This window comes from Chlamydotis macqueenii, chromosome Z (genome assembly GCF_036417535.1).
Source record: "Chlamydotis macqueenii isolate bChlMac1 chromosome Z, bChlMac1.mat, whole genome shotgun sequence".
NCBI classification, from domain to species: Eukaryota; Metazoa; Chordata; class Aves; order Otidiformes; family Otididae; genus Chlamydotis; species Chlamydotis macqueenii.
In genome coordinates, this window is record NC_141593.1 from 47,015,919 (window position 1) to 47,037,355 (window position 21,437).

The following is a 21,437-nucleotide window of genomic DNA, read 5'->3' on the forward strand; positions in this document are numbered from 1 at the left end:
TGTCCTATTTAAGGAGTCAGCTATGTGGTGGACAAAGCTGTATTTTTACCAGATGTTCTACACAGGTGAATGGATTCTTGAGATGTATGAATTTGGTGTACACAAATTCTGTTTGGCCAGTCCAAAGTATGCCAGTTCATACGCTGAGACTTACGATCACGGATACTTAAATACCTCTCTAGTCTGCAGCTGATACCAATCACATGAGGCTTTATGTCCTCCCAAGTTTTTTTAAATTTCTGGGGTTATCCAGTACTGGCTGAGTACACCTTAAGTGTTTCTGCCCTGTTGTTCAGCAGCAATCAGGTGAAGCTTACTTCTCAGGCCTATACCAGGTCTTGCAGTGGAATTAATCATTTCCATCATTATGTTTCAGCTGTCTGGGTTCTATTACCATGCAAAAAAGCATCAATTCTTCAAACAGTAATTTCAAGTCCATTTGAAATCTTGAGCTTATAATTTCCAAAGGCCTTTTCACTCATCTGAAAACAAGGAAGATCTGCTGAAGTTGTGCCCTTCTGTAGGATGAATTTATATTCTTCGTTCTGTAACATCAGCCACACAAATTCCATTGATTGCTTAACTTTGTGGAAAGAAAGAAAACGGAGCTGCCATGCTTCATTGGTTAGCTTAGAGCTACAGCTACACCCATGTGACTTTACCTACTTGTGACTACAGAAAAGGTTTCGGTGTTTTAAGTGAAGGGTGTGCTGTGAGGCATTTCAAAGCTTGGGTTCAGATATTCCCATCACACTTTTTGCTGCACGGTTGAGGTACTCCCCACAGTGAACAGAGGACAATTGATACTCCTATCGAAGCTTTCAAAAACCAAAAGAGTCCCAGAGCAATGCAGTCTCTTCTAGATGTCATTTTCTGAACACTTTGTAATTCTATCAGAAAGATTATTTTAAGGGTAAAGTACGCAAAACACGTCCTTTAAAACTCTGATTCTGTCATTCCTAAGTATTTCAGAACTTTCCTTCCAGTATCCTGGAAATTGCCACTGAAGACTTAGTGTCTCAGTCCCTTTCGTAGATAGTCACCATATTTTTATCCTTTTTTTCCCACTCTTCTTTTGGATCCCTTGGCCGAGAAGTGTTAACGAGGAACTTTGGTAAATCCATGCAATGTCGCGATTTGCATCTGCTTCCTTTCTACTTTTATCTATCTAGCAACAGGTATTCATGTCAGTCCATATTGCTTTGTATCCACTCAGTTCTTTGATTCCAATAACCTTTTAGAATGTGAAATGATCTCTCTTTTAAAGTGTAAATATAGTCAATGTAGGAAGCAAGAATATATCCAAGAAGCTGTCCAGTGGAACTATAATCACTTCCTAGTAGTAATACTGAATGAGTCATAGTAACTACCAATAAGATCAAAGAACACTATGAAGTTTTGATGTGTTTGTTCTGAAGCAATACAGAATATATGAAATGCACAAACTAAAATCACTGTTGTCTCAGTAAGTATAATTCCACCTGATTTGGTTTTGCTTTGCAAAAGATAATTAATATTTTTGATGGAAGACAAGCATTTCCCTATACACCCTGACATAGTGTAGGGAAAGACTGTCCTCAGTGTTCACAGTGAAACTACCAGACCATCACTTGAGAGGTTTAGGACTGAGTTCCAAACTTAGTGGGTTTTTTTGGGGATAGTTAATGGCCTGTGTGTGAAATAGAGTGATACAGGTCTTGGAAATACAGTTCTTAACTTTCAGACCTGGCAAGGTGTAATTAGGCTAGAAAAACAAAACTAGAGCTGAGGATTCTTGTTTTATGCCATTCATTTCCCTCATTGTTCTTGAGATTGGCTGGTCAGTTTGGTACCTGATAGCAAATGGCCTTTCAACACTGGTCCACAAGGCTGAGCAATTCAGGTCAGAAACGTTATCCTTACCATCACTGATGCTACTGTGCTCATCCCACAAGGCCAGAACCTTGCCAAATGTTGCTCTCCTACTCACAGTTTGCTATAAAATCTATGTAGCAAAGCCCTCATCCAACTGGGCAGATAACTTAATTATGATTTAAAGATCTGTACCACTCAAGTCAGGCATTTTCCCTACAAAATGCAGTTTTCAAGTGTTAAAACTTCTGATTCACCCAGTAGTTCACTCCTGGACATTTCTCTTTACTTTAAAACCACAACTGTTTCAGGCAGGTACTTATACCACTGAAAACGTCACTTATTAAAAAGAAGAATTATATAAGCAAATATATGCAAAATAGCCCCATCCAGTGTTTTGCAAGTACTGTATACCTTTGTTTCCTATTCAAGCTGAGCAGCCTCATGTTGAATGTTTGAATTTCTGGTTTTAAACACTCTCTTAGGAGGGTGAGGTCACTCAGGAATAGAGTAAAATTTCTGCATTGAGAAAGAAAAGGGACTAAACTGCAGAAATAAGTTCTGTAGTTCCACATTCATGACAGTTCACAGACATAAGAGAGCAGATTCTAAGTTTCTTTCATCTATCCTTTATTGTGCCAGACTCATCCTTCAGCTAAGGAGCTCCAGAGCACATCATGTTTCTGCTGGAGTGGTTTGTGTGTTCCAATGTATTCCTCTGACAAAGATTAAAAGCACAGGGATTGTATTTGAACCAGATGTTCCAGTACAGTAAGAATTAGGTCATTTTCTCCCTCCTCAGAGCAGGCAGACTGGCCTAGTATCTGGTTCATGGTGTTTGTCCATGACGTTACACAAGCCTATTAAAATAATTACTTTTTACCCCAGTTTCTTCCAAGTGGAGTCACTCTATAACATCCACAAGAGAAACAGGGGAGTACTTTTTGGTTTCATTTGTGCTAGGAATTTCTCTATGGCCTAGATACAGGGAGAGATAACTTGGAGCAGGAGGAAGGACAGATTAAAGAGAAATCCTTATGACTACTGGTCTTACAAGGCAGATTTAGAAAGACCATGTAAATTTAATATCTGCAGAATAAGATTTGTGCATGACCTATTCCAGTTAATTCTCTCAGATCAAATGCTCTGAAATATTTGCAGTAACTTTTTGTGCTTTAGCAGTGTATGTGTCATTTGGCCTGCATATTTACTCAAGCAGTAATTTCCAGAATGGAATAAACTTTGTTGAATCCTTTCCTTACTTTCTGATTCTCACCTATGTGTCTCTTGCAGTCATTATGCCATAAAACTTGGGGCAAAAAAAAAAAAAAGTGCTTTTAACTTATCTATTCATTGCTGAACATAAAAACTCTATTTGTGTGCTACAGCTTCAGCCAACTATTGGCTACCCACCTGATGAAGCACCTTTTAATCCTTACGTGCTGCAAAAGAAGGGAGGTCTTAGAGGAGCAGAAAAAGGTAGGCAGAGTAATTTATGTCATTAATAAAATCTTATTTATACCAGAGATCTCTCCTCAACTCATACTTCTTTTTTTTTTGCATATATTTCACACCATGTTGTCTATTGGCATAGCCACTGTCATAGCTCAAGCCTGGTAGCTGAAACTGCCACATGTCACCATCTGTAATAAAAGTCATTTAGCAGAAATCCCTTTTTCCATGTTGAAGTGGAAGAATAGTTCCTTGACTCTAAAAGCTGCATCTTTGCATTTCATAGAAAGAATTGTGCCTTTTCATCCACAGTGCCAAGTTTGTGCTCAGGCTTTCTGTAAAATGCAATTAAAGATGGATGCTTAAGAATGAAGTACATATAAGGCAGCATTCAGAGTGAAGAATTCTCTGAGGTAACTAATGGCAAGTACTAAGGAGAAGGGCCAGCTTTTAACTCTCCTTCTGTAACAGAACCTCCTGGTTTTACATTATTCAGATTCTCAGTAATTAGAGCATCTCACCAGGTGGAGATCACTGAAGTGCCTATAGCTGGAGTGCATGTGTTTTCTTTATAATGGCATTGTAAGTCAAGCACACTGATGATCCTGAACATAGAAAGGGTGAATGTAGTAGCTGTCGCAGCAAAAATGTCTCACATAATGTCTAATTTTTTCATTGATTGAACCACAGGTGATCAGAGAGAGGCCTTACCCATGGATACTGAGGTCTATGAAAGTCCATATGCTGATCCAGATGAAATTAAACCAAAAAATGTCACTCTTGACAGGAATTTGTTAACCTTGGAGGAAGGTGAACTTGGCTCTGGCAACTTTGGTACTGTAAAAAAAGGGTTCTATAAGATGAAAAAGTAAGTGTTGCTTTCTGTTTTCATGACATCTAAAGCTCTAGCCTTTATTTTTTTGGAGCAGCGGTAATCTTTGCATGTCACTGAGGGTGACGGACTGTACCTAAGTAATTTGGGCTAACATTCATCAGTTTCTGTCTTTGTACATAGACTCATATACTCATTTTCTGTACACTGATTTTCCTTTCCTCTGTTTGTAACCAGTTTTCCTCTTTTTGCCTGTAGCGTAGTCACATCCCAGACGTTATTTTTGCCTGTAAAGTGAGGAAGTGCCCCTTATGACTATTTTCTCTCCTGTCAAGGATAGTAGAATGGGAAGTCAGCTATTTTCCTCCATAGTTTGTATAGGCAGTCATGCTACTCAGTATTTCCCATCTGTACAACCTCTCTTTTAGAAATAGCGTAGAGTGCCATGGACAGCTTACCTGTAGCAAAGAGATTTTAATGAAAAATAAGTATTATAAATACCTATTTCATTAAGTTGGAATGTTGATTTTCAGGAAGACAGAACGTGTTGTGACCTCTTTTATCGTGTAAGTGCAGTAGGAACAGACCCTGTTTATACTGACAGAAGTGGGAGCACCTGACTGTTCATGCATTTTCATAGTAAAATGTTACCAGGATGTTGTTTAAATGCATGGGCTGATTATGTGTACACTTTAATCACCTGAAGCTGGGGGCATTTCTTTAACCCAGGTTTTCAGAGCCAGAAAGGATTTTTCTTTTTCCAGTACAATCCAAGGGGATTTGAAGGGCTCTGGTCCCAGCTTGTGTATTTGCTAATCTTGTTTCACATTTGAACTTTGTTGATCTTATCAGTCTCACTTTCACTTAGTTGTATGAGCTGAAGTGTACAGGAGTAGGCTTAGTTTCTCAGGATTTCAGAGCACTGCCTTGGGGCCTTGCGATACTGCATTTTCTAGTCTCACCTCCAAAACACCTCAGTGCTTAGAAAGGCTTTTAATAGATTTTCTTGCCCAAAAAAAAACTTTATGGCATTCTTGCCAGAATGGGCAAGAAAATTTTGTCCAGTACATTTGTTTTCAGGCTTGTTAAGACATTTTGATGACTATTTATAATTTTATCAGGTTCTTTCCATTCTCTTTCTTTTGCTTAGCTGTCTTGGGAGTATTTGATAGAGAGATGTTCCTATTTCAGTTGAGTTTTTTCCCCTCTGAATGTCTATTCTGGCATTTGTCACAATTTTGCACTATGTGCACAGAATCATCAGATGAAGATTGTGTCCATTTGCACAGAGATTTCTCAGCAACTAATCCCAGAACTGGATTCTTTTCTGTAGAGGTGCCAAGCCAGTGGCTGTAAAAATTCTTAAGAATGAGAGTAATGACCCAGCCATGAAGGATGAATTACTGAGAGAAGCAAATGTAATGCAGCAACTGGATAACCCATATATTGTCCGAATGATAGGCATATGTGAAGCTGAGGCCTGGATGTTAGTAATGGAAATGGCTGAACTTGGGCCATTGAACAAATTTTTGCAAAAAAATAGGTATGTAAGTTTTGATTCCATTTCATAGGATTTATCCAAAGGAGAAAAAAAGATACAGGTCCTTTTTTTTTTTTCCTTTAAGGGCAATTTTAAATTGACATGTTGTGAATGTAATAATTAATTATTGTAGTTACTCTTCATTGAGACATGATTGTCTTGTACATGTCTTCTAACTGTCAAATATTTCTGGGAAAGTAGTGCATTTTAAGTAAATGACAGAATTTTCACATGTTCTCAATTGCTCATTTATTGGTATGATCACACACCTTGCTCAGGACATTTTTATGCTGCCTGTTTAATTAAAGCTTAGCTAAACCTAAGTGAATCAGGTTCCTAGTATGATTTGGGGAAGTTCATAGTAAAGATTTATATTTGAACTCCATGAAAAGTCATGAAAATGAACTCCTGACCTCTTAAAAATTCAATCATGATTTTCAGACATGTCACAGAGAAGAACATAACAGAGCTGGTACATCAGGTTTCCATGGGGATGAAATACTTGGAAGAGAATAACTTCGTTCATAGGGATCTGGCTGCAAGGAATGTGCTATTAGTCACCCAACATTATGCCAAAATTAGTGACTTCGGACTTTCCAAAGCTCTTAGTGCTGATGAAAATTATTATAAGGTAAGGTTTCCACATGAAAGCTGTATAGTAGCATAGCTTTGTAAGGTTATTTTCAGTTTAAGTCCAGTTGTTTGTAAAAGTTTGAAAATTAAAAATACGTATTATCCATTATTTTGTAGCCTGATAGTTGGTTGCTGATTTTCAAAATGCACGATCAACATTAAGAGATGTGTAGGGAGTTAAAAGCTAGTCCCTTCTTTTCTTTGCTTCTTTCATTTACTTTTGGTAAACTTCTAATTAGAAGGTTGAAATTTATGGTGGAAATTAGATACCTCCTTATATAAGAGGAGGAAAATGTCTTTGTTGCAGATGTGAACTTTAGGGCACTTTTCACCATGACCAAAGAAAATTTAGGCTAGCACACTGTATTATTGACTAACAGAACTGAATGTGGGAAGTTTTTGGAAAAATACCGTTGGCAAGTAATCATTTGATTCTAGCGGAACTTGTTTAGCTTGGTTTTAAATTAATTGGATCTCTGTACAGCTAAAGGAACATTTAATAAGGTAAAAGCATTCTCCATATTTTTTTTTCTGATGCATTGCTCTTGCAGTTCAAATAGTTTCTTCCTTCTGCCTATTCAGTTTCATTAGCTGTTTAAAACTAGTAAGCCAGATGATGAAACACTGTAGAGGAGGAGCAGGCACATATTGTTTTGTGATGACCTTCCTATGGGAATAGTAACTACTGCCAGAAAAGGCAGTAACGTCTTAAACTACTGCCTCTAACCTAGCCAGAGCTGCTTGTCGGAGGTTTGAGAATTGGTATCAAAGGCTCATTCCCTTTACAGCTTCACAAAATGCAGTGCCATTCTTTCACTAGATCTAGCACTGTGCTAGGATAGCTTGACACTTGCATTGTCGTAACACAGTGTTACGGGATAATTTAATCAAACTGCAGTTCACCACAAAGCGGTTGCTGTGCTTTGAAATGAAGCATCAGCTTCAAGTAATAATGAGACTCAGAGCAGCTGGGTGTGTATCTCTTACACTCTGTGGAGAGCCTAGATGAAAAATCTTACTTTTAAAGAGCAACTTTAAATTAAATGCTACTAAAAACATGATGCCAGGTCATTTAGCTAAGCTTTGCTTTACCATAGATTTCATTTCAATGTGTTATTTCGAAAGTGGAAGATCAGGAACAATTTTGTAACACTTTTGAAGAAGCTGCTATCCATTCTCTCTTAATGCCAACTGCATCAGAAGTGTTATGGTACTTAGTACAAATGTGCGCAGATCTAAGTTAACATGGCTTATGTGAATTCTGATGTTGTTTACTACTAACTACTGTCTGTAGCCTGCTTTTTTCCTTTCTGTTATGACTTATTTTAGGCACAAAGTCATGGAAAATGGCCAGTCAAGTGGTATGCTCCAGAATGCATGAATTTCTACAAATTTTCTAGCAAAAGTGATGTCTGGAGCTTTGGGGTTTTAATGTGGGAAGCCTTCTCTTATGGGCAAAAACCATATAAGGTGAGTAGTTCTATCTGGCAATTTTTTTATCTGTAAAAATTCAGAGCAAATTTGGATCAATGCCTTTTCCTACCTGCAAAGGGTTATTGCAGCTCAAGCAGGCCTTAGCACCACAGCTGTTGGAACAAATGAGTCAAAAGCCCAAAAATCAACTCCAGCCTCTATTTGTTTTATACTAACATGAATGCTGTAATCATTTGTAACTTGAATGATTGTTCTGGTCACCCTATTCCAGGGAATGAAAGGTGGTGAAGTTGCACAGATGATTGAAAGAGGAGAACGAATGGAACGTCCTGAAGTCTGTCCAACAGAAGTCTATGATCTAATGAAATTGTGTTGGACGTACAAGTGAGTGTGATGTGATGCTCTCTCTTTTAATACAAGTATATTTTAATCTACTCAATTAACAGCCAGAAAGGGGTAGGGGGGGAAACAGGGATAGTACATAGTTTCAGCTGATGTTTAGCTTACAAACAACCTCCAAACTAAGAAGTTAGTTGCATTTTCAAGTTAAAATTATTTGAATTGTTGAGTGTACAACAAGAAGCTGATTTTGCACAGCTGATTTTGCTGGAACAGTTATATACAAAAAATAGGGTATGAGAAAAACCAAGTAAATTCCACAAAAAGGTCATGTATGATGCATTTTGAAAATAAAGTTTGATATTAAGCAAATATTTTTGTTTAATTTTGGATTGTATTTTGTTTAATTTTAATTTCCAAGACTTTACTGAAATGTCAAAGTCATGTTATTCATCACATTCCTCAATAATTAATAGTTTTGACCTATTTTTCTCTTCTTTCGTTTTTGAATATAGTCACATTGGATCCCACATTGGCTTCCTGTTAGTGAGATGCAAAACATCTTTTCAGATCTTACCTAATGTGTCAGAAACATATAACAATTCAGAAGTTAGAATTATGAAATACAGAGAAGAGAAAAAAAAGAAAGCTTACCTGATACACTTTTAAAATTAGTATATTGTAAAAATATATATTTTAAATGTTTTATGATTTATCATTTTAAACTATTTTGTTGAAGTTACTTTTAGCTGTAGGAAGTTGTCCATAAAGCACCCAAACTCTCCTGGAATGTCAACTATTCTTCCAGTTCACCATCTGGAGAATATGTGTGTCCAACAAAGGTCCCTGGGTTCCATTTAAGGAGCTGTGGTACTTCACTTTTAGGTACCTTGCTTCTTTGTTAGTTTTATTACATCTAGTACTCTAGAAAGAATGTGGAGCCATAAAATAATTTCTGCCTTTTAGTTTGACTCAAAGAATGCTGTAACAGTTCTAGAGTGAAAGGGATCATTTTTTTGTTATGATTAATAAATATATCATAAAGCATCTGCTTTTTATTTGTTTATACTCAAATATCTTTAGTATTGGAAAGAAAAAGAAAAAAAAAATGAAAAGAAGGCTCAAGTCAGGCAGGCAGTGTAACTAACTCAATATGTAATGTATTATTGTAAGGGCTTGTTGTCAGTTTAATTTTGTTCTCCCGTATCAAGAAAGAGTTGCAGATACAGAGGAAAGAAAGACAGTACTGCCATACAGTGCACACATAGGCTCCTCTCAGTGGTGCTAAGCCACTCTGCATGACTGTAGGACCCATTATAAGGCAGATATTGCACTGTAAGTATTCTTTTTTCCAGATTATTACTGAAGTAAAGAGCTGATTTACCATTTATTTCTTACAGTACCTTCACCACCCACAAATAGGCATGATAGGAAATCCACTGACTGGATGCTCTGTAGTGATATTTGCCACTTGATATTAATTTTGTACCATCATTTTTGTAGCTTTAAAATATTATAAGCAGCTTTAAATGAGCTGTCGCTGAGGTAAAGTCCCAGGTGTTACAGGGCCCATGCACCTTTACAGCTTTGTCCTTCCTACACAGTGATATTTCTCATCTTTCCACAGTGCTGATGACCGACCAGGATTTGTTGCAGTTGAGCTGAGATTACGTAACTACTATTACGACATTTCCCACTAACAGCATGAAGAACAGCAGCTTCCTTGCCTCCAGCGAGCACCCTGTGAGAAGCAGCTCAGTTTCCAAAACCAAGCAACTTTGATTTTTGTACTGCTACTTTCACCCTGCAAAGCTCAGAGCTAAGCCCTGGATCTGTAGAGTTGCCTTTTCTTGCCTTCTGTGCAATATTCAGCCTAGAAACAGAGTCTTGAAAGTGGAGAGGCCCCAAAGCAAACAACAAGGACATCACAGCATTTCATTTTATTTACAGCTGTATTAGCATTACATTTTTTGGTCATGTAGAACCTGTTTAATGTCTTTCAACCGTCTTCCTCTCTTGTATTTGAATGTGAATTGGAATTTAGATTCTTGTATTAGTATTCTTAGCCCTCAAATGCATTGAATTGACCCAGCCTTCCCTCTCCCCAAGGAAGAATACCATAAACATTTCTCACTGTGAAGGAAATTCACTGTGAAAGTGTATCAGTCACTTTGACTGACAGCATGTTTGATTTTACTCCCAAGCACTTTTAAAACCAAATCTTGTTCTTCTCAGTAGTAGAGTAAGCAGAGGGGAGCTTGGAGATGTGGATTTCTAACATCATCACCTCCTTTAAATGTGACCAACTTCTCTTGTTCCTCATCTCATGTTGAAGCCCAGCTGTCCCTCGGGGAGTTATTTTTTTCCTGGTGAAACTTAGGAACTCAGGGGATTGCTTTTGTCTTGGAACAAAATGTATCAGCACCTAAGATAATGATTCTGGGCTTTAAACATAAACTCCATCACTGCATTCCTGAAAACACAGCTGTACAGTGAAAGGTGACAGAGCAGCACTGTTCCTCTGTGCTGTTACAGCCTTCTCCAAAGATATCTTTTCCATGTATCTCTTTGGGTATACCAAAGCTCATTGTGTTCTGTTTTGAGCAGCAATCATTTCTTTTTTTCAAACCTTTCTTGAAAAGCATTTGTGAAAATTCACCACACCTTATTGCTTCTAAAGCCAGATGTGACCCCCAGCTCTAATATTTTAAAACAGGCATATGGGCATCGAGTTTACCTTTGTCCACTCTTAAGTGTTAATATTTGTCCTCTTACTAATTCCTGTGAGCATCTCAGGAAAAAGTATTTGTCCTATCATACTTTGTAATGCACCATGCATCTCCATAAATGTGCAAGTATAGCAATGGTAACAACAAATAACTTCTGCTTCTGTTTTTACCCTTATGCTTTGTTTGTCCAATCTCATTTTAAATATTATAGATAACGAAATTTCTATCAGTTATTCCTCAGAAGCAGCTACTTTATTGGCTTTTACAGTCTACATATATATATATCAGGAGTCTAGATACAGTGATTTTAGAAGAATATAAAGAATAAGATTTAGAGTTAGATATATTTATTGCATATGGCTGGTTAGAGCATTATTTTTTCTCTAGCAAAGAAACTGTGTGGGCAATTACAGTGAGAAAGTGTGAAATAAGTTTCATAAAAGAGATGACTAAAAACAAATGTAGGAGTGACTGTATTTTTTTCTTTTTACTAATTTTATGGTCTATTTAAAAAAAAAAAAAAAAACAAAACTGGTGATTTTTGGTAGTTTAATCTTGGATATCCAGTGCAGGACACCTCAGAAAGCACATGCTACTGAAAGATACTGAGTGCACTAGACCATGTTTTAAATGTGACCAAATGTGACTTATATTGAGGATGATTTATTTTTTGTTTTGTTTTTAAGAATAGTTTTTCTACAAGAACAGCTTGTGTAGAAGTTAACCATAGTTATATGTTTTGTTGCTCTTATCCTGTTGCAGAGAAATTAGTTAGCTCTACATGTACAAGTAGTACATTAATGGGGATATTAGTTATAAACAAATTGCACAAAGCTCTATTAGGCAGCGAGTGACATTACTAATTTTCTCTGAGACAGAGCGCTCTCTCTCTCTCTCTCTCTTAAAAAATGTTATCTGATACAAAACTGGAGGAGTATTTCCTTTCCTCTCTTCTGAGTGATTGTCACTTTTTGATCTTACTTGATTATTTTTAACTTCACTATTATGTAAAAAAGTTTACAATGAGAATATAAAGTAATGTGAAATAAATGGATCAGGTTTTAAAACTTAAATTAAAGACATTGTTTTACAAAATACATTGTTTTACAAAGAATCCTTTAATATTTAAGTGTTTTCTAAAAAATGCTCATGCTGTGCAGAGCATGTATATTTACTGAATTACTGTGATTGTTGTGGAAGATTGAGATTCCCCTACCAACACTGAAAGGTAACTGATACAACAGATAAGCCAAATGAAGCTTGGGCTGCTTTTGGAGCTATTCAGGACTAGCAGGAAAATCCCCCAAAATATGCATGTTGTTATTATGCCTAAGCCTTTCAAAGATACTGCTTTTCATCAGTACTGTGCTGGATCTGGTAGGTTAGAGGTGTCAGGAGCTGGTGCAGCGTATCGGCTGTCCAAGGATTTCTGCATTACAGCTATCAGCTTTGTAGGATTTAAGTTACATTATACCACCTGGCGCCTCCCTCAAAGGTGCAGGCAACTCTTCTAGGTATTCTGAAATAACAGAGAGACCTCAGTCTTTCATTTAGCTTTTGCTGCTAGCTCAAGTCCTCAGGAAAGCAGAGGCTAGATGGAATTAAATGTGCATCTGAACAATAAACAACAAAGGCCAAAAGGTAGACAGCTCTTCAAGCAAGTACTTACCTTTGGAGAGGATCAGTCTGTGACTGAGGTACACTGTACTGCTGTGGTTGTTTACCTGCATAGCAAGTCTGGCCTAATTGTTCCGCCTTCTCACTTGTGGCACCGTCAACTGATATGAAGGGGCTTTTGTCTTTTGGCTGTCTGGATTTGGTTGTCTTTATTTTTAGCTTGACTCATATCAGAAATGTCATTTGGCAGTATAGCCCCACAAGTAATTTGTCAAGCAGAGTTAAGGGGTAGCAAACTGCAGCATGGAGGAAGGGAGGCTAGTGTGAGTAACTCAGAGAAGAAGGAGCAAGTGAGAACATGTTAAACAGGTTCTTCAGTGAAGGGAAACAGTGTAATTACAGCTTTGGTTATGGCTCAAATCTACAAAATCGTGGAGTTTTCTTGCAGCACAGAAGGCCATGCACCTTCTCCTGTATAGAACTACCCAAACTTCATAAAAACCCCAGCACAATCTCCACCTGCTTCAATGCTATGCAAAAAGGGGGGTTTTAATCAGACAATTAAAAATACCCATAATTTTCACACCTGAAATCATCACCATCAGAACTGCGGGTTTCATAAAAAGCGTATCTGAGAGCACCCTGGGCAGCCGTGTTGTGCGCTGAGGCAGCTGTATGGGCTGGCCCTGCCAGGAGGTGGCAATGCTTGGCCACTCTTAGACTGACACATTTGTGTGAGCATTTCTGGCACTGTACCTTCTGCCCCGGCTGTTGCTATGCCTGTGTGGTATGGAGGAACTTGTTCATCCGTTTGCTGCTTGCTGTGAAGCAAAGTTTCATGTGAGGACAAATAGTCAATGATTTATATTATGAATGGTCAGCTGTGGATCATTAACAAAGACTTCTGAGACTCTGTCCCCTTGTCTTTGAAGTGATACTATCAGTGGGGCATTGCAGGCAGAAGGATACAGAATATGTGCCACACATGCATAGCAGGGAGTGAGGGTGGCATCTGGATTGAATAGGACAGGAGAACATGAGCCAGAAATTATAAATACCAGCCCTAAGTTTAGTGAGGACATAAAACCTGTAAGTCATGCAGAAAAAGAAGAAGGAAAAAAAAAAAGAGAGAAAAAAAATGCACCATCTGATTCTGGATAGTGAAGAAAAACTGTGTCGGATTTAAACAGTGTTGGCGTTAAAGCGATCCCAGACTCAGGTAGAAAAGAGCCCCTTCCAGAGTCAGGACCACCCTTCCCCTGCAGTGTTGGCCGGTGCTACACACCATGGTGCAACACGAGACAGTGGCACAACCACATTTGGGCCCCGCCTCTCCCCATGCGGATTGCAGGCCTACTGGTAGCGAGGAGTGGTTGTAAGGCTGAGGGGCGAGACTCAACAGCCTAACGCCTCTTGCAGTAACTACCCACAGCTGGGGACTGAGGTGCAAACACCTTTACTGGGACACTCAGGTAACCTGTGAAGGTGTGCAGCTGGAAAAGGAGGGGAGGAATGAGAGAAGAGCATGCCATGACTATCAGAAAGACCATGTGTATAGGGAAAGAAATCTTCTCCTCTTAGATTGATTAATAGTACTGGGGAAAAAGAGACAAGCCTAAGGCATACACCTCCTTTCGGCTTGTATTTAACCATGGATTCACGTGAAACAACAGTCAGAATGGTGTAGCACAAACCCAGCTGAAAAAAACAGTCCTCCAACTACCTAGAGCATTCTGAAGCCAAGCATCAAGCTACGCATCGGTCTCCAAATGAGTACTTTTTCTTTTCTGTCATATATGTGTCAATTGAAGTGATTACCCACTGGGTTCCTTGGCATATAATTAACCCCGCACTGAGTATAACCACTGCTTCCCTGAGGCAGTGGAGATGTGCACATTTCTTGATAATCAGAGAAGCAGAGGAAACAAGAGGCAGCTGGGGGAAGGCATTACACTGCTGTCCATTAAAATTCATAACTCGGAATGTATATAGCACCTGAATGACCAGTTCAGTATAAATGTACACAGATCATTAACTCCCTGCATCTGTCTACCATTGCAAATGCCTTTGTCTGTTAGGGTAAGAGCCTGTTAGGTCCAGGCCTTGCTTAACTGTAACAAAGTACATGTGAAGGAGTTCCACTGCCATGCGGATGCAGGTACAGCTATCAGCCTGGCATGCCCCATGCGACAGCAAGATAGTAAGCTGAGTGCTGGGGTCCCCATGCCTCTGTCATGTTAGGAATACAACCTACAACAACAACAAAAAAATACAAACTATTTTCTTAATACCACAGAAAATAGCCATTAGACCAGGATGCAACACAAGCTGTTACTTTGTGTGGATACTCATCTGTCCTCTTCATTGCCAGCAGCCAGTGGCTGCACTAACATCAATATCTCTTCTTTCTTCTTGCTTTGTTAAAGTGAAATGATGCCGATTTCAGAAACAGCAAGAGTGCCAAGACCGTAGCTGCATGACTGAGTGGCAGAACAGGTAGCAGAGGCCTTTTATAACTGTCTCTTGCACAGTTTGAAGACTTGGCTTTAAAAACATTACACACATACAGGCACACACACATCTGTAGTTTCTCGTCATTTTTTCCTAATTGTGTTCAATAACACCCTGTCGTACTGCCTCAGTTTTTATTACACAGCCATTGTAGATCTTCAGATCTTGTTCTAATTTGTGTGCAGATTTCATCAACGCTATCAAGTAATTTCTATCTGACTGGTGTATCAGGTCCCACCTCCAGCACCCTGAAGCAATGCCCAGCTGGCAGAGAATTTCTAATGTTGGTCTTGAGTCATATTTCTAGAAGATAGCGAGGAAACTAGATGGAAGGGAATGGCTAAGGGCAGGGCAGGGCGCAGGGTTGCATCAAGACACACTAGAGAAACAAGCTCACTGAGCTTGCCAAAAAGCAGGACTTCAGCATATTTTTTCCATTCTACTTTGAAGTAGTTGTAAATTGGCTGTTTGACTTGGTTTGATGTTTCTTTTTCCCAACAGATAATTTGGAGGGAATGCTTCCCTATTTTTGCACAGTAATGACACATCTTAGCCATAGCTGGCTATAAATATGTAGATTGTAAATGCCATTTTGTTTCAGCAAGATTTCCACTGTTGCCAGTAAATCCTCTAAACTGGGCCATTTATATATATATACAGCTACATTTCTCTTCTAACAGCTTCCATGGGCCTTGTTCTTCTGAATGCTATGCAAACGTGCTGAAATGACAACAGGAGCACCAGCAGCCAGCCCTTTCCCAAAGCCCTCGTGTTCCCTCTGACCATCAAAGGGCAGCGAACTGATGCACAATAAACTTCAGCCACTACAGAGAGGAAGGCTCCTAACCTCTTTCTCCCAACATGGCTGGTTTTCTAGATAATATGGACTCTTTAAGAGAGCAACTAGAAAATGGTGCATCAAGAGGAGTGTGGCCAGCAGATCGAGGGAGGTGATTCTGCCCCACTACTCTGCTCTCATGAGACCCCACCTGCAGTAGTGCGTCTAGCTCTGGAGCCTCCAACATAAGAAGGACATGGACCAGTTGGAGAGGGTCCAGAGGAGGGCCACAAAGACAATCAGAGGGCTGGAGCACCTCTCCTAGGAGGACAGGTTGAGAGAGTTGGGCCTGTTCAGCCTGGAGAAGAGGAAGCTCCGGGGAGACCTTATAGCAGTCTTCCAGTGCCTCAAGGGGGCCTACAGGAAAGATGGGGAGAGACTGTTCAGTAGGGCCTGTTGTGACAGGACTAAGGGTAATGGTTTCAAAACAGAGGGAGATAGATTTAGATTAGATATTAGGAAAAAATTTTTTACACTGAGGGTTGTAGAACACAGGAACAGGTTGCCCAGAGAGGTGGTAGATGCCCCATCCCTGGAAACGTTCAAGGCCAGGTTGGATGAGGCTCTGAGCAACCTGATCTAGTTGGGGATGTCCCTGATCCTTGCAGCGGGTTGGACTAGATGACCTCGGAAGGCCCCTCCAACCCTAACCATTCTATGATTCTATGATATTTAATATCAGATGGCAATGGTGTAACAGGACTACCCCCACACACCTTGCACTGAGGAGCCGCCTCGATTTTTGCAGGCTCCCAATGCACTACAGCATAAACTCCTGGTTTGTTTTTTTTTTCTCATTTGTAAATGTGTTATTGACTCTATCATTGATACATGCATGTCTTTGGCTGTTTTAAAATCTTACATCCACTAGTATTGCTGCTTCCCCAGCGGCATGAAGTAATCAGGTACTATTTTTAAACTTTTCAGTCATCCACAACTTCCTTTTTATCTATCCACTCTGTAGCTGCCACAGGGAGTGAGCATGACATTCCTCATCTTTTTGTGGTTTCTACTTATAAGGAATAGGCAGGACAAGTAGAGATTCTTGTTGGTGCTGGAGTACTACTCAAGTTAGATTACAGGATGAAGCACAGATTTAATCATGTCTCAGAAATTCACCCTCTAGTGTCACATTGTACCCGAGCTAATGCAAACCAGAACTCACACTGCACAAGCATGAGTACAAAGCTCTCGTTTTGTTCCCAAATTTCCCAGAGCTTTTTCCGTGCAAAATATATATATATATATAACAAACTAATAAAGAAACTAAAAATACAACACATTCCTGTATTTGTTTGCAGAACGGTATGTGAGCACTTTCTTGAGTCATTTAATTACAAGGAAGCTGAGGTCTGAACAAAGAGGTACATTCAAGATTTTCTTGGTTGTTGAGGACAGTCCTTGTCTTCCTTTCCCCCAAAATGAAAATGTCCCAAGGTGTTTGAAATGCAGCTAGAAGGAATGGAGACATCAGACGCCACACCAAACGTGGACATTGATACAACTGTTAGACTGCTGGTACCTACATCTTTTGCTTGAAAACTACATTATTTGGTGGTAGGATACTGCTGGGCCCATGAAGGCAGTACCTTTCTGCATGGCCACCAAGCATCAGCAGGACTCTGTTGATTACTAACCATCATGCATTAATAAGCATTTGGGGGTGAAGGGGTGTGGAAAATACTGGGAGAATCTCAAACCCGTATCTTTGATCACACTGTAACATGCACCAGTGATGGTCCCCACACAGAGCTATGCTGTGGGAAAGAAATCAATCAGCCCTTCATCCTGGAAAGATCAGGGGACTACGACTTACACACCAAAGCACAGAAAACAGTTAAAGAGCTGTCCCCAGGTCTGAGGCACCATCATGCAGTCCTGCAGCCTCTCAGACGTGTTTTTGCAGTAGCATCTCAAGAGCAACAGGATGGCTCCAGAAGGCTATTTTCTGCTTGGATTTAACCACACCACTAAGTAATCAAGGCATGGTTGGATGGAGAACCTGCACCACTCTGCAGAGTCATCCAGTGCCCACCCCATGCATTCCCACCCTGTCAGATCTGGTGTGCACAGACACAGAAGGTTGATTGCATGAGATGTTTATTTGCCTCCCATGTTATAGGGGAAAAGTCCTTGTTTCATTAAGCAGTTTCAGTTCTGATGCGTCTTGTCATATGTGCCAGCTCCCTTGTAGGCTCCAACGTAGCCGCTGTTGTCTGCCAGGTCCTGGCGGCCAGCAAGGCCCTTCCCTTTGCCACTCTCATCAAAACGCTCTTTGTGGCTGCCAGTGTATTTGCTACTGTCTGTCAGCCTCTCGACCCCACCAACCTTGGTGGCTTTCTGCAAGAAAGGAGGCCAGCAAGAAGCAGCCACTGTTACGAAACAGCTCACAAACAAGCTCTTCCCTACATATGAGGACAGCACATGTCCCTACAGCAAGGACAAATGGTCACATGGCAGCTCAAGGTGCACAGCAGATGAGAAGACTCATACTCACCGTGGCACTGATGTTGCCTGGCTCCTTCCCCTCAATGAGGCTGTACACAGCCTGTAGCGCTTCCTCCATCGATTTGTCCTTGAAGCGCTTCCTGCAGAGCTCCTTCATGGCCTGCTGGAACTCAGCAAAGGTGATGGTGTGGGCACCCTTGGTCCTATGGCGAGGGGAGACCAAGAGGAAAGTTACCTTACAGCTGGATGGCGGCAGAGTGGGAAATTCCCAGGGCTGCCTCTCACACAAAAGCCTGCTGTTCCTTCCTCCCGCTTGGCTGTGCTGCCCACTGTGCCTCCCTGCGACACTCACTTGACTTTGTTGAATACGATGTCAATGTCGGTGCTGGTCACGGATTTCCCATCCATCACCCCACACTCTTTGCACATCTTGGAGAAGTTTTTCCCCGTCATGTTGTTGCCACTGGCAGATTTGTCACCATATATTGCAAATTTATGGAAAGTGTTTTCTAACTCCGACATCTTGCTGCTGTGAAGAAAATAAGTTATCAGGGGAGGAGCTGAGGACCATCTGCAGCTGCTGGACACACGCTCATGTCCCATGCACCTCGTCTCCAGCAGAGAAAGGGGTACCACCCACAGGTATCTCTCCAGTATGGGACAACCATGATGACCACGCAGGTATTGACACAGAACACTTGGGATTCGGGCAGGATCTGGGCAGGGACAGGTTGGGACCCCAGGCAAGCAAAGGAGGGGTAGAGATGGGGCTCTGGAATGACTTAATGACTGCTGCATGTGAAGGAATGAGACATCCAAAGCTTCTAAACCTTTTTGAAAAGCAAGTTTCAGTTAGACTGTCTCAATAACAAATGCCTCCATTTGTAAACTGATTTATGCTTTCCCTGTTACTTGATGATAAAGAGCCCAAATTTGTCTTCCAACTCCCAGATAAATGCCTAAATCTCACAGACCTTCTTGCAAGAAGTTACCAAGGAATTGCGCCCATCTTTTCCCATCATCCTTCATTGCCTGAAATGCTCCCTGAATTATGTTGTCCTCCTGCCAACACCAGTGAATTTTACACGACTGATCAACTTAGACTACTGCAAGCAGGTATCAGGGATCTCTGAGAACACAAAAGCCATTGCTTGGATTGTAAATCAGTCCCCCACGACTTGAGCAGCTGATTCCTGCTGCTTGTGAGACACTCTTGAACCCTTTTGAAATACCCAGCCTCTCCTACAGCCTTGTGCTTCACCCAGGGGCTCTGGGTCTCAAGGTTGTGTGCAGGTTGCCATTTAACATAAATGTTGTGTGGGCCTGCACCTCTCTAGAGCAAAACTCAGGCAGGCTTGTACTAGAGAGGCTGTATGCTGCCAGCACGAAGAGGGTAGTGGAGGGATTCGGGTGGCCTTACCGGGGCCTCCCAGGACCCTTCTCTCTCTCCCTGGGAGGTGTGCATCCAGCTTACCTGCATGAGACGGTGGTTGATGGTGATGGCAATGGTGCTGGCACTTTCCCAGCTGTCCTGGAGGCAGTGGGCACTCAAAGCCACTCCTCGTGCCTCACTGGCCAATACTCACCTCAGTGCCTATGTATGTCACAGTCCTCGGAAGGCTCACCATAGGGCGGGGCATGGAGGGGGAGGGGTGGGAGAAGCAGGGGGAACAACCCTGTGCCACCAGAGGTGTGGTGATGCAAACCTCTCAGTGGGGGTTATAGGACCTTCAGCCCACTGTGGGACAAGAAACCCAAATACCGCACCCTCTTCACCTAACATAAGTATCACACACTGGAAATGTCATCCGTTTGGATTGGGGGTTGGACTAGATGACCTTTAAAGGTCCCTTCCAACCCAAACCATTCTATGATTCTATTCTGGGACATGTACTCCAAAGGGAAGGAGATTTTACCCCTATAACCAGTAACTGTAGCCAGTCCTTGATCCTTCTTCATCGAGGAGCTGATCTGCTACCAGCATGCTCTTGCCCTGGCTAGGGGATGTGCCCACAGACCTTTGGGGGTCACCAGGCAATTAATAACTCCAAAAAGTGGGCTGGGGCGGGAAAGGGGAGAGACACAACACACATCACCTGTGAAAAACCTTTGAGAAATAGTTTTCCACTCGTAAGTTAACAAACTTAAAGTAGCTGGAAATTGGATCTGGGACATTCAGGCCAGCAATAAGGCTCAGCTTGCACCCTGGCAGTCGTACCATGTTTGTGGGGGCACTGTGACAGCACATTGTTAAAAAAGGCATTTCATCTCTGTGACCCATGTAAGATTAAATTAATGTGCCTTCATTGGTTGATTTATTTATTTTCCTTAAGCTGTGCTTAGCAACGTGGAATCATGTATAAATACGCCTTATTTCAGAGCTATTTTATTCTCATCACTAATCAACAGGCATATACTTTCTAGTCTTACTCTTGGTTGCAGCAAGCTCACAGCAGCGGGGTGAGCTTGGCCAAACTTCACCCATTCCAGGAGGAAAACCTTGCAGATACTGTGGCATGCTCACTGCCCCTGCACTTCTGTCTGGCCTTCAGTCTTCCTGTAGGACTGACCATAATTCTTTACCAATACCACTGCCACCCAGAGAATCTCATTCACCCCTTGCCAGATCTTGTGCAAAGGAGTGGATGGCTGTCAGCCTTGAGAGGCTTGTGTGGGATGAGTGGTCTAGGCAAGGGTGAAATGGCCAAAAAGTGCCTGGTGCCATCTCCCACCACTGCTGGGGAAGACAGCCTGCCATCCCACCGGGCCAGGATGACAACAGCGTCACAGCCCTGGCACAGCCATGCAGCGCACCGGTTCTGCAGTACCACTTGCTGCTGGTGAGCCAGGGGCAGAGACTAAGGATAACAATATGAAACTCAGACAAACAATTGGCAGCAGTGCCATTTCTGCCTTTTAATCAAGTGCTGATCATCCCAGTGAATTGTTTCTTCTTTCCTTGTTGCAGGCAGCCTGTTTTGGGGCTCTCCCAGCAAGAATGCCAGTCTCCTCACCTGCACAAGGAAAGCAGGGAAGAAATGACGCAGTAGATGTCATCACAGGAATGATGATGTGCAGGGCAGATGTGTGTGCTATTGGTGGAGATTTTTCTTACATTCTGGAAAGATGTCTCTTTTCTGTGGCAGAGTGTATTTTTGGAACTCAACATTTTTCCCCTTTTAGTTACAGCATACGACTTTTTTTAAAATTGAA

General features: G+C 41.1%; 2 protein-coding genes across 2 annotated transcripts in view; one reads left to right on the plus strand and one right to left on the minus strand.

Annotated features, from left to right (window-relative positions):
* Positions 1–11,895, plus strand: part of SYK (spleen associated tyrosine kinase) — a 63,633-nt gene extending 51,738 nt beyond the window's left edge. Inside the window, exons 8-14 of the mRNA XM_086770355.1 lie at positions 3,240–3,330; positions 3,994–4,171; positions 5,469–5,678; positions 6,117–6,306; positions 7,638–7,778; positions 8,014–8,126; positions 9,709–11,895. Coding sequence (XP_086626481.1) covers positions 3,240–3,330; positions 3,994–4,171; positions 5,469–5,678; positions 6,117–6,306; positions 7,638–7,778; positions 8,014–8,126; positions 9,709–9,781 — 996 coding nt within the window. The 3' untranslated portion in view covers positions 9,782–11,895. The remainder of the gene's footprint in view (positions 1–3,239; positions 3,331–3,993; positions 4,172–5,468; positions 5,679–6,116; positions 6,307–7,637; positions 7,779–8,013; positions 8,127–9,708) is intronic.
* Positions 11,896–17,880: 5,985 nt separating this feature from the next.
* On the minus strand, positions 17,881–18,768 carry LOC104485387 (tubulin polymerization-promoting protein family member 2). Its single transcript, XM_010127718.2, has 3 exons — positions 18,577–18,768; positions 18,274–18,427; positions 17,881–18,116 (listed from the first exon to the last, which is right to left on the minus strand). The coding sequence occupies exons 1-3, from the start codon at positions 18,744–18,746 to the stop codon at positions 17,928–17,930; spliced, it is 513 nt and encodes a 170-aa protein (XP_010126020.2). The 5' UTR covers positions 18,747–18,768; the 3' UTR covers positions 17,881–17,927.
* Between the last annotated feature and the right edge of the window lie 2,669 nt (positions 18,769–21,437).

Excerpts from the sequence above, each read along its gene's own strand:
- LOC104485387 (XM_010127718.2), bottom strand. The coding sequence starts at position 18,746 with ATGTCGGAGTTAGAAAACACTTTCCATAAATTTGCAATATATGGTGAC. Across the intron at positions 18,428-18,576 it reads ATCGTATTCAACAAAGTCAA|GACCAAGGGTGCCCACACCA; the intron begins GTGAGTGTCGCA and ends CCCTCGCCATAG. Across the intron at positions 18,117-18,273 it reads CAGGCAACATCAGTGCCACG|AAAGCCACCAAGGTTGGTGG; the intron begins GTGAGTATGAGT and ends CCTTTCTTGCAG.